Source organism: Glycine max, chromosome 6 (genome assembly GCF_000004515.6).
Source record: "Glycine max cultivar Williams 82 chromosome 6, Glycine_max_v4.0, whole genome shotgun sequence".
NCBI lineage: Eukaryota > Viridiplantae > Streptophyta > Magnoliopsida > Fabales > Fabaceae > Glycine > Glycine max.
In genome coordinates this window covers 21,960,248-21,973,383 of record NC_038242.2, presented here as the reverse complement: position 1 = coordinate 21,973,383, position 13,136 = coordinate 21,960,248, and the positions used below count along the sequence as shown (strand labels likewise).

The window sequence follows — 13,136 nt, the reverse complement described above, 5'->3', positions numbered from 1 at the left end:
CTTGTGATGTGGCCATCAACAGAGTCCCATGGTATTTCTCGTATAAATGTGTGTCGTCAATTTGTATGATTGACTTACAATAATTAAAAGCCTTTTTACATTGACCGAAAGTCCAAAATACTCTATCAAACTGACGATATTCACGATTCACCGTGTTGCCAACAATAAAATCGTCATGTAGTATTTGAAAATAGGATCCAGGAGAGTGATTTTGCATGTGTTTTAGCCACGACGAAAGATTCGCATATGACTCTTCCCAATTGTCATATTCAATTGCAATCGCTTTTTGTTTCGTCATCCATGCTTTTTTGTACGAAACCTTATAGGGAAATGCACTGTTTATCCTTTCTTGAATCAAAGAAACTTTTATTAATGGATCTTCTCTAATCATGTTTGTTAATAAAATAAAAAAAATTTAAATAACCAAAAAACGAAAAAGTAGGATAATATGAACATAAAATACATACCTACTACATAAGTGACAATGAAATCTAAATCAAGCTTCTCATGATCTTGTGTCATACTCATATTCAGACATGTGTGTGGTCCACCCCATTGTGTCACTTTTCATGAATCGGTTTTTTTAGATAAAATTGCCCTCATATAAAATGGGCAAGGACACTCTGCGCTTTTATTTAGGCAACAAACGATATATTTGTGCGATTTGGTTTCAAGAACTTTAAAACTTTGATGCACCTTTATAACATATTGTTTGAGTGCATTTTTTAAAGCATCTTTACTATCAAAATTCATACCAACATATAATTCTTACCCAACATTAAAATTAGATGGCATTTCCAAACCGCAAATGTCCTCCTCACCAGGATGACTCCAATTGATATTGTTATAATGGAAAGCATCATTCCAAAATGGATTTTGAATTCCATCTACACCAAATATGTAACAAAATAAAATTCATGTCAATTTCAGCAAAATTTTTATTTATCATTAAATACAAATGTTATAAAATGATTAATGTATTCAACTCTTTTTAAAATTTAATTAAATATACCTTCTCTTGGTTGAACAATTGTAACTGGTTGAACCATGTCGGTGACTTCATCATCTGTATTAGATATACCATCGACACTATCATCTTCATCTAAAGTGTCTTCAATGTATGAATTAGACACAAGATAATCATCATCATCTTCATCTTCATCCTCATGTAAATTGCTTACATTTCTTGGCAGTTCCAACTCATTATTAGATAAATTATTTCCACATGATCTAACAGAATTTGCAGAATGAAACACAGAACACGCAGAACCACCAGCAACATACTTCTCTATGTATAATTCTAAAATTGACATTTGTTCTTGTTGCCGAAAACTTTCGATCATAGTTTCAACATCTTCATCATCACAAATTTGTAATGTAATATATTTTCATGAAACTAAAAATCTGCAACTTATACAAGAAATAATTTCATTATTTGCTAACCTTACATTTTCTCCTATTTTTTTTCCAAAGCATTATAACTCATTCCACGATTAATTTGAATTTCTTTTTTACTACCTTCAAATTTTATATCATCATTCTCTTCAAATACCCTTCCATTGAAATATAAGACTGCTATAACAGAATTCATCTTATACCAAAATATACCTACAAAAAAAATTATAAATAATTAATCATACTAACAAAAATTCAACTTCGAAGCAATTTTAATAACTTCAAAATTAAATACTCTAAATCTAAAAAATAATACACTCCAAATTATAAGTTAATTCTAAAAAATATATATATAAATGATGTGAGCATTTTAAAAAAATTACCACCTATATTAAAATGGGAGACATACCAAAAAATAACAAATCTTTAATTAAATAATCTAAATCTAATAAATACTACAGAATAAAATTTCATCCTAAAAAAAAATTATAAATGATGTCATCATTTTAAAATGAAAGATACCATAAAATGAGAGACATATCAAAAAAATAATAAAACTTCATCTCGGAGCAATTTTAATAACATCAAAATTAAATATTCTAAATCTACAAAATAATACGATAGAAAACTTAATTCTAACAAATAATTTGTAAATCATATGACGATTTAAAACTAACAGGTACAACTAATACCAATATTAAAATGTGTGACATACGAAAATTGACAAAATATTAACTGGTATCAATTTTAATCCCTTAAAAATTAAATAATCTAAATCTAAAAAATACTTAATATTAAATCTTAATTCTAAAAAAAATTATAAATGATCTCTAAAATTTAAAAATAAAGATAGCACGTATATTAAAATGACAAAATGTGAGAAATTTAAAAATAAAGATAGCACAAAACATACCTAAAAAAAATAACAACAGTTGAAGTTGAAGGTAGACCAATATCCAAAATAAATTTTACCCAACTTAGATAGAAACACACGACTAAGCTATTGCATTTTCCTCTCTAACTTTCTCATATATATATATATATATATATATATATATATATATATAAAAGGGGTATTTCGCCAACCATATTGGCATAACCCATGCTGATGCTGGTGTCCAAGTGGGGTGCATGGGGTGAATGCATGCATGCATGGTTTCTCGCCAGTGCTGGTGGCGTAACTCACATGCATGTATTTCGCAAGTCGTGCTGGCGTAATTCTTTGGGATAACTCGCTACAACTGATGGCGGGATAACGGTTCCACCAACAGAAATGACAGAACCCTAAAAAAACAAATCCCCTCCAAAAATTCTTTCAAAACAGACCCTTTGGGATAAATTATTTGTAAAAGGATCCCGCTTACGCCATTTTGCCTTTGGTGTGAAACAAAAATAGATGGGAAGGCTTTTGATTGATGAAAGGAGTTGTTAAAAAAATTAAAGTATGACAAATGAAAGGGGAACCATCAGAGATGGTTATGTGTTTCGGACTCTATTCTAAAGAGAGTAATCAGTCATGATAGCATGGGCCTTGAAAGACCCAACTACTTGGCTTATGAATTAAATATCTTAAATATTATCTTTTTATTATATTATTTAGTTATATTTTCTGTTCCCTAAAATGTAAGATGTTTACACATGTATGATTGTCATTCATTAGATTTCCTATTTAATACATGGTTTGCAATTTAATGAGCAGTGAAATCAAAATTTTATTTTATTCTCTTTAGCTTTTTTATCTGTAGCTCTAATGGTATTTCTTAAGAGTAGTGGTAGAGTAGAATTAGCACTCTATCAATTGGTGCTTTCACATGCTTACTCTCCTCCCCAACCCATCTTCACAATCATGGACGACCTTCACCTCCATAACATCACCGCTAAGCTAACAAACCTCCACACTCTAGCTGGATAATTTTCAAGACCACCATCTCCATGTTCTCACCAAAAAGTTGGCTGCCTTCCAAACACAACCTGACAACACCATCAATTGTAGCAATTACAATATTCCAAGCTTCAATCCACTATGGACTCGCACTATGAATTCTTGATGTCAGGCATGATACGGTTGCTAGAGAAGCTTGAGTCTCTCTCTGGAAAATCACACCCACGCCCACACGATCATTTCATTAATCATCTCTCACAAACACACCTTCAAACGTCACATAGTTTTCCACTGATCCCATATCCTTGCCAACAAATCACTACAATAATACACCATCATCAACCCACCTACCACCCGCAACTTCCAAAACACCCGCCTGTCCCATCTAAACTTTTTGATTGCCAAAACACCCTTTTACCCTGATCACAATCACCCATAGCTACAGTAAAGTTCGTGACCAAAATGGAAGCAAAGACAAAGCCAGTAACAATGCAAATCTAGATGGAAGGCGACAAGAAACCTCGTACCCTTTTCACGCATCCAATCTTCCAGGTGCAACCTACATTTTTGGGTGTTCAACAAACCGCTTTTATGAAAAATGGTTATTCAACTCATTTGCACCATCAACATCGTCGTTGTCCCCCGTGAACACTTCCACGATGTCACCATCGTCACCATTGTCCTTTGCGATGCCGTCATCATTCTCTGTGTCGCTGTCATCGTCTTTGTACTGTTTCTCGTCTCCATGGAAGCCACATTTTCTATTTGGGCAACTGCCATGGCCACTGCAACGTTCTGTGATGATGTCGCGACCTACCTCTCTAGCTCCTTCTCAAACAGCGGATGCCAAATCCGAAACCACACCCCAAAGATTTATTTTCTTCCCATCTGCACCGTTTGATTCAAACTTTTTCACTAATCATTATTCTCAATCATCCACGTGTAATCCCATTAGTGGCATACCCCAATTCCCTTGGATTCTTTCAAACTTTTTCTAAATTCCATAGTACGTTGAAGGTGAATTTTAGTCCAATAATTTATAGGTTTCTTTGATTTCTTTCTCACTTTTTAGTTTTAAAAAGTGTTTTTTTTTTCTTTTGCTTTCTGGGGGCCTTAAAGACTGTTTTTTAAACTAACTTCGTGCTTCTCAAAAATAAAATTCAGAATATATATGTGTTCAAATTTGTTTCCAAAGCAAACAAAAATTCTCAATTATATTTCTTCATATTTTTATATTTTGAAAATATTGTATGATTTTTTTATCGTTAAAACTATAAAAACAATGAAAATTTAAAATGACAAAGTTAATATCAATTTATTCTCTCTTTTATCTCTTATAACTTATATTCATTTAAAGAAAAAAAAATGTTTTACGGGATAAAATTAAATACTTTATGGGGAAAAAAATAAATGTTATATATATACATCTAAAAAAAATCTTGTGATAACATTCACCCCACACCAAGAACAAATTATATATAGTATAGAATATAGATTTACCATAATAAGAGCCACAAATATTCCAAGCTAAGTGGTTGACAACCCAGACAATACCTGAAATTCCTGACTACACCCTCTCTCCAACGTGTTGCTGAATTGTAAAGAGAATTTTCTATGTGGCTCCAAAAAATTGCATCACACGCCCAGGCACTGAGTCATAAGTAAAAATACACGCTCTCCATGAGGTTTGCATGTGCCAAAACGAGTCTAACACCTTCCCTTAAGGGAAGCTTCCTCCTATTCTCCTATATAAACAAGTCCATAACAACTCAACTCACACCACTCACTAGTAGCATCTTATAACTTCCACTTATTGTTCTTTTCCAACCCCTATTCAATATCAAGTCGACCAAGCTATATGGCATCCATGTCCAAGGCCATGACCCCAGAAATCAAGAAGCATGCATGTGACAAGAAAGACGGTGTTTTGTATCATTATGATCCCACAGCTTGCGCCGAAGGAGATGATTATAACGGGAATATAAATTATGTTTTTGCATATATGGAAGGTGATGACGATGATGATGGTGGTTATGATTATGCTCCCGCAGCATAAATTGGGTTTGCTGAGTAGTCACCTAGTATATACAAAGTAACAAAATGTCTACTCCAAACTTTAATTTTGGGGTTCCTAGTTCATTGAAAGACCCCAAGTTTTGTTCACAAAGACAAATAATGGTGACCAATTTTATTTTGCTGTGGACTAATTTATGTCATGCACCCTAATTTACTCTATAATTTTTGCAATAGTAATTGAGCTCCCTGCTTAATTATCTTATTCACAAATACTATCAAGACTTTATCATTAAGTACTAGTTCAATTTACTTTCTTTTTTTTCCTTATTATTTATCTTCAATTTGATTGTTAGGAAATTCTCTATGTTATAAACCAAGACCACTCGGTAGTAGGTCATAAAAGGGTCTCATTCTAAAAAGACAACCAAAGACAAAAAATTATGGGTCATAAACCAAGACCACTTAGTAGTGCACGTGTCATTTGAAGACAATTTTGTCTATCATATCTGCTAATTTGACCATCTAATTCAAGGTAAGCCATAAGACGAAATAATGGATATTGTGCATAAAGTTAAGACAACAAAGGATAAAAAATGAATATCATATAAGAGAAAAAAGAGACAAGACCAAAATGCACAACATGATATTTTATTGGCTCAATGGCTCTACATGAGAAAATATTTTTGTAGAGCCAATTGAAGCCTCTTTCTTAGTATCAAATGTACCAAGCCACACACGATGATGTTTTCCTTCATGGGAAGAGAGTCTTAGCGTTTGGATTCCAATTTGGAATCATTATCTCTAAGACACATTGCTTGGGATCATTTGATACTTCATTGTCTTCTTCTTGAAAAATCTATAGCATCGGGATCCATGTATATTATTTGGACTTTCTTCCAACACTTTCTTCTTTCTTGGATCCTACCTTTTCTTTTTTCACTACTAAAAAAATTATTTTTTATAACGCGGTTTTGACGACGGTTGTCATAGACCAATCTTAGAAAATATGTCAGTGACATTTTTGTAAATATTGAGATTCAAAACAAAGACAGTTTTGTTTACCCGTCTTCAAATGAGTTGTTCTATAACGATTATTTACAAAATCGTCTTAGAATATTTTTCAGTATTTTTAATTAAATAAACACATAAGCGCACCTGTTGGAAACCCTAGCTAAAATGCATCCTCACACTCCTAGACTTCCCTTCTTCAAACCCCCTTTCAATTTCAGATAACCCTCTTTGCACAACGATTCTCAGACTCTGAGCTCTCTCGTCGGTGGTGGTCAGAGAAGGAAAATAGTCGCAAACAAAGGAGAAAAAGACCCCATTGACAAGCGGCACATCGTTTGGAGCTCTTTCTACTACCAACAAGGATCGCGGCAGGATGCATGGCGTCTATGGAACACCACGTTCTCGAACTCGGCAACCCCGATCTCTGAGAAAATGCTCTCCATGAACTCTCAAGGTAGTACTTATCTTCCGTCATTTTCCCACTCTCGTCATTTCAAGGCTCACACGGTTAATATTTTATATATTTTAGGAGTTATTTCAAGATCTTTGACCTTTGTTGCCCTCCACTCACTAGGATTTTTTTCTTCTTCCAGGAAATAGTTTCAATATTCCCTGTTATTTCACCTCCAAACCTTACTCCAGCACAATCAACTCGAGTGTGCAATGCTCTTGCTCTTTTTCAGGTGAGAATTGATATGACCTTGTCCTATTAAGTTTTATATCATGTGTTCAACATATAGACACTTTCAATTTGCCACAAATATTATTTTACATCTGAAAATCAATTGGTTTGGAGATGAGTCCAGTCCATGGTTCTAAATTGCTGCTCCAATACAGTTCTATTGTGGCTAGGTGGCAGCAGATGCGTTGCGAAATTTTGAGTGATTGAAATTCACACTGCAATTGCGGATTGTTGCGGTTGCGGACAGCACTGCAACAACAATATTTCAGCTACAATTTAGAACCATGGTCCAGTTACATATACTTTGTCGGGTCTTTTTTTCCTTTTTCCTCTGCTGCATAGTAGTCACTAAAGGCATAGAAGAACAAAGGTAGGCTCGAGTGTGAATTCTAGCATGTTATATTGATTTGTGTAATTGGGAGCACCCTTAGACCATGGATATCGTGTTATCTCATTAATTGCGTCTTTTAGAAACTACTTAGTAGTATGGTTTTAATTTTTTAGTAATTATGTATGGAACGGGGGATGCAGTGTTACATGTGTATAATTTGATTGTAGTATGGAATGTCAATTCTGCAATGAAGATAGTTGCAATAGAATTCAAGACAATTCTGCATGGTCTTCAAGGTATGGAATGTCATCATTTGATTGTAGTATGTGTTTGAATTAGATTATTTTGTACTTCAAAAAACTTATAATCAAAAGCTCCTTGGAAGAGTTTTAGGAGGGGAAAAAAGTTGATTACGAGGGTTAGGGATAGATGTCTTACTGTCTCTTATTAGTTTCTTCTAATTTTGTTCCATCTTGTGCAAGTCTTAAATGCATTATTGTACTCTCGTGCTTGTGGTGTTTGTTAGTTGAGGCTTAATTAACATTAAATAATTACATGTATGCACAAATCTTTAACTATTTAAAAAGTTGGGGCTATATTGTAAGTCCAAACTAATGAAGATACACTGAGGTGGAATCTGCAGAAGTTTACTTCATGAATTTTCATTGCCTACAAGTTTTAGTTGGTGTAATTTCCCTATGAGTAGCTGGAGCCTTGAAAATTTATGGCTGCTGCAAAAAAATTTATAATTTTAGATGAGTGTTAAGTTGTACATTTTGTAGGAGAGACTAGCAATGTTTGGCTCAGTTTCTTTTTTTTTTTTGTTTCCCTTTTCCTTAAAAGAAGTTCCTCCAATTAGCCTTTTGTAGAAGACTTGCTATATAAAAAATAAAGCTACTTTTAAGTTTTAGGGCTTCATGGAAATTGTATTTTCTCTTGTATGTATTGATTTTTACTTTTCGCTGGTCTAAAATTGGGTCTGTGTTATGTTGCCATAATAAGAACAATTTTATTCCACTGCTCTTGACTAAATACCTTACTTTGTGTGGTGGATGATTGCATATCACCTCTATTATTTTGCTTAGTGGTTTTAGTGTTGGAAATCTAGTCGTGAGGGAAGTTTTAAATTAATGATTTGTCATCATTGGATGAAATTTGACAAGTTCATAATCGTTTTTCGAATTACTTTTCCAAGATTGTTTTGTCAGCCTTTTCATTTTCTAAAGATTTTTGAATTATTACATTTGCCTTGGAACCTCAATAATTTTTTAAGGTCTTTTGGCATTTTTCTTTTACATTTGCAAATTTCAAATTCAACTATTAATTCGGACCGTCATTTTTTTCTTCTTGTTGGAAGCTTAGTTTTTTTCCTATTAGTTTGGACCTACCCCATTTTTTTTCTTCTTCTGGTACATAAATAGGACCAGCTTTGGTATACATAAAGCTCTGGCTTCATCACAATAGTACTCTGCTTTTGGCTTCCTCCCCTGGTTTGTTGAGTACTCTACTTACATCACAAGATTAAATGTATTTTAATACATATCCTTTTATTATCTGGTTTAATACATTGCATAGCTTTTACTATCTTTTCTAATATTGATTAGCATTTATTATTTGTTTTAATATTTGCATAGCATTTTTTATTTACTTAAATATTTTCATAGCATTCATTATTGGGTTTTAATGTTTTCATTTTATTATTGAATAATAATTTGCAAAATATTTTGAATAATTATATTGAATGTTTTTAAAAGTTTTGAAGACAACAAATATATATTTGTTTAATAATTTTTTTTAAAAAATATTAAAAAGATTTGTAGAATATATTTATTAAAAAGTTTTGTCTCAAAAAATACTTGTAATTCTTGAAAGAGAGAACAAAAAGGTACACCTCACATACCATCTAAAAGATAATTCGGTTTGATTGCTTCAATTGACAATCAGTATGCAATTATATAGGTAAGCTTTTTTTGTCTCCTTGGTTTGTTAGTGTATTATCTGAATCTAAGGTGTTAATTAGTTGTTTTCTCCTTGTTTTTATGCTTAATACTACATCAAGATTATTCTTTAAGCAAGCAACCAGTTGGCGACAACGTTCACCGAAGGATATTATAATCTCTGTTGCATCTGAGATGTCACAAGAGTTTGAAAGAAATTCTCAACTTCCTGTGCAGGTCAATATATGTTTTACTATTGACTATGTCGAGTCAGGGTCTTGCATTGGAGCTCATATTTAGTTTGTTTCAATATTTTTCCTACTTAAATTACAATTTGATCAGTTTAATTGTTTCTTATTTATCAGGTTTTAACTCTGAAGATCTAACTTTGACTTTGTTATTTCTATGACTTTGTTAAAACTAACACTGATTAATTTAAAACCATGCATTGGCCACATCAGATGTATTCCATCTCAATCCACAGCCACCATTAAGCTTGAGCTACTTCCATTGGCAGCATACAAGTTTTGATGAGGAGAAACATAACAAAAAAACAAGCTAAGTTGCAAGAAATTATGGAAATGCTTTGTTTTCCTCCTATTAGCTCTTTTGTTATACTCTCATCACCTGATATATTTTTCATATATAGAAAATGTTAACATGTAATGAATGTGTGATACTTAAATTCATATCCTTAAAATTTAGAAAGAAAACAAAAAGACAAATAAGTTTTAAGCAAGGGACAACTATATTGACAAGCTTTATATTACTATACTATGTATTTTTCTAGTGTGTAAATTCCTTGATTAGAATTAGTTCATATTCATAGAATTTGAGGTGGAGAAGATATATATTCAAGGCATGCACGTACCTTATGAGTAGCATATGGTACATACAAAGATATCATAGACTTAACTATGATTAATCATCTAGTCTCATATATTTGCAAGTAATTAATTAATTACCAAGTAACTAAATAAGATGTACTAGTTTGCTTGATAGTTGATTGATAACCTTCCTTGTAGGTACGTAGGTTCGTTTTTATGCTTTTGGGTCATGTCATTCCTTACATTATCTCTGGGCTTATGGCAGGGAAAGGAACCCAGTGGATTTCAACAAGCTGGACACAATTAGGCACCAGTTTAAAGGAAGCAGCTCAAGGTAAAAAACCTAATGATGACAATAAGTGATTATTATTATTATTATTATTATTATTATTATTATATCAGCAGGCACATACATAATACTTTGTTGTCTTTATATGATACATTAGGCACATACATAACTCAGTTGGAAAACAATACCATCCAGTGGAAACAGGGGAAAAGGTGAAAGGCCAAGAAATGTAATATGCTTACTATTATTACCTTTTTAGAATTACAGCTATAGCAGAAACCTTCTGAGCAAGTAATGGTGGAGGAGACTGCAATAGCGCCAAAAGTTAAAAATACAAGCAACTAAATAATTACTGAAACCATATTTAGTTTTCTAGATTTCACTTAAAAATTAACAAACAGTAGTATAAGATTGAGATGTCCTATCTGAAAATTCAAGTTTAAATATCTAGATTTACAGAGATGACACTCAAATTTATCTATCTTGCGTGGCAAATTCTACATGCAAAGGTGAGTTTGGCACGCATCTTGTGAAAATTCAAAGTGCAAGTTATATTTATCTGTGGATGTAACTGTAAGTATTGTACATCACCCAACTCCAAGCGTGTCAAAAGTGTACATCATCCAATATTTTGGTCAGACAAATTTCTGCCAAGGGACAACATTAAAAAAGTTTGCAGATTTATATACTACAACAATTGAGTTGTCCACAATACTATATTTTAATTATTTAATTTTCATCGAGAAAGTAAATGCAATTAAATACTAATATTTGATGGCATTATTATTAAATTAATATCGAAGTAATTTCAGGTTGTGATAAATAGATTGAAAAAATAATTGTATAATCCTTTTGTTATTTTGAAAGAAGAATAATCATAGTTATGAGACTGAAATAGACATTCCTTGTTTGTATTGGATACATGGCAGCCCTATACTATAAACTGCGCCAAAGTAATATTCTTAGATCAAAGGTCACAATCAAGGACATGCAAAGATCCTGCCAACTCTTGCTTCACTTGTGACAGGATTCTTCAGGAGCCATTTCATTTTTGTTCTCTATCATGCAACGTTTTTCATCCCATTTCTCACTCTTGATTTCTTTCTTTCTTTCTTTCTTCTTTTGCTCTTAATCTTACTTAAATTAGTGGTCAAAATGTAAATTATACTTGTGTTAACAAAATTGACTTGAGTAAAAGCTTTCAATGTCCCACCATTTGTAGGCCTTTTGAGCTAAGTGTCGATTTTTGGCGATAGCCTTGACCTAGGAAGGAAATTTCCAACCTTAGGAAGAGAGGACAGGAAAATTTTCCAAGAGAAACTTCTCTTACCTTGGGTTAGAGATGTGCAAAACAAAAAAAAAAAAGAGGAAAAAAAGAAAAGGAAAAGGAAAGAAAGAAAAGAAAAAAGAAAAAGAAAAAATAATCAATCAAGATTGAAGAAAGGAAAATAGAAAAGAAGAAGAGAGGCTCTTTGAACCAGACAATATCTAAACAATGTGCAGAATTATCGAAAGAGAAGAATATAAAAGGAAAGCATAACTTGGTTGGACCTTGGGGGTGTAAAGCAATCACCTGTCTCAGTTACAAATCGAATCTTTGTGTCCTCTCCTATTCCACACCGAACCAAAGGAAAAAGGAAATCGAAAAGGGAAAGGCCAGAATATCCAAAGCCAAATTCCCTACCAAAATCCCACCTCATAAAACCCTATTGATCCATGATGATTGTGCATATTATGATTTGATGGGAAATGACTTGCAAAGTCAATTTATGACATGTCTGTGGTATAGAATTAAGATGAAACACTTGCCTATGTTAGATTTTATACACCTTAAGCAGTTTTCCCCTATTTGGTTGGACCCAGTGTTTCTTCTAATGCTCTTTTAGAAACGAAATGCTAATATCTTAAATCTCATTTTGGTTATGAGAAATTCTATCTACATGCTTTCATTCCCCAGTAGTCACATTGTTTCTCTTCAAAAATATATGTTGTTCTGACTGATTTGGAGGTTTGTTTCTTTGCTAAGCGTGTTCGGGTTTTAGTGAAAGGTTTTCAAAGACTATCATACTCTGTTGTTTTGCAGAGACAATCATGGTCATCTGCTTTTTTACTTTTCGAAGACTATCATAGTCTATTGTTTCGCAGAAACAATCATAGTCATATGCTCCTTTACTTTTCAAGGACTATCATAGTCTGTTGTTTTGCAGAGACAATCATGGTCATCTACTCCTTTACTTTTCAAAGACTATCACAGTCTTTTGTTGTGCAGAGACAATCAAGGTCATCTGCCTCTTTTCGAAGACTTCAATGTCTTTCGACCAAGACTATCATAGTCTTCTTTGCCTCTAGACTATCAAGTCCGTTGACATGCAGAGACAATCAAGGTCATCTGCCTCTTTTCGAAGACTTCAATGTCTTTTAACCAAGACTATCACAATCTTCTTTGCCTCAAGACTATCAAGTCTGTTGGCATGCAAAGACAATCAAGGTCATCTGCCTCTTTTCAAAGACTTCAATGTCTTTCGACCAAGACTATCATAGTCTTCTTTGCCTCAAGACTATCAAGTCCGTTGGTATGCAGAGACAATCAAGGTCATCTGCCTCTTTTCAAAGACTTCAATGTCTTTCAACCAAGACTATCACAATCTTCTTTGCCTCAGAGACTATCAAGTTTGTTGGCATGCAGAGACAATCAAGGTCATCTGCCTCTTTTCGAAGACTTCAATGTCTTTCGACCAAGACTATCACAGTCTTCTTTGCCTCAAG

General features: G+C 33.0%; 1 protein-coding gene and 1 long non-coding RNA gene across 8 annotated transcripts; both read left to right on the top strand.

Annotated features, from left to right (window-relative positions):
- Positions 1-5,069: 5,069 nt before the first annotated feature.
- Positions 5,070-5,585, top strand: LOC100526882 (uncharacterized). The gene has a single exon (NM_001364661.1). The coding sequence runs from the start codon at positions 5,136-5,138 to the stop codon at positions 5,331-5,333; it is 198 nt and encodes a 65-aa protein (NP_001351590.1). The 5' UTR covers positions 5,070-5,135; the 3' UTR covers positions 5,334-5,585.
- A 799-nt stretch (positions 5,586-6,384) lies between these two features.
- LOC100788508 (uncharacterized) lies at positions 6,385-11,054 on the top strand. 7 transcript variants are annotated; one of them, XR_005891782.1, is made up of 5 exons: positions 6,385-6,758; positions 6,898-6,987; positions 9,716-9,811; positions 10,347-10,415; positions 10,528-11,054. It is a non-coding gene; the product is annotated as an uncharacterized lncRNA (long non-coding RNA). The 7 variants fall into 7 exon arrangements; XR_001388715.3 differs by lacking the exon at positions 9,716-9,811 and adding an exon at positions 7,545-7,613 and having other exon boundaries at positions 6,413-6,758; XR_005891783.1 differs by lacking the exons at positions 6,385-6,758; positions 9,716-9,811 and adding exons at positions 7,142-7,356; positions 7,545-7,613 and having other exon boundaries at positions 6,893-6,987.
- Positions 11,055-13,136: the final 2,082 nt, after the last annotated feature.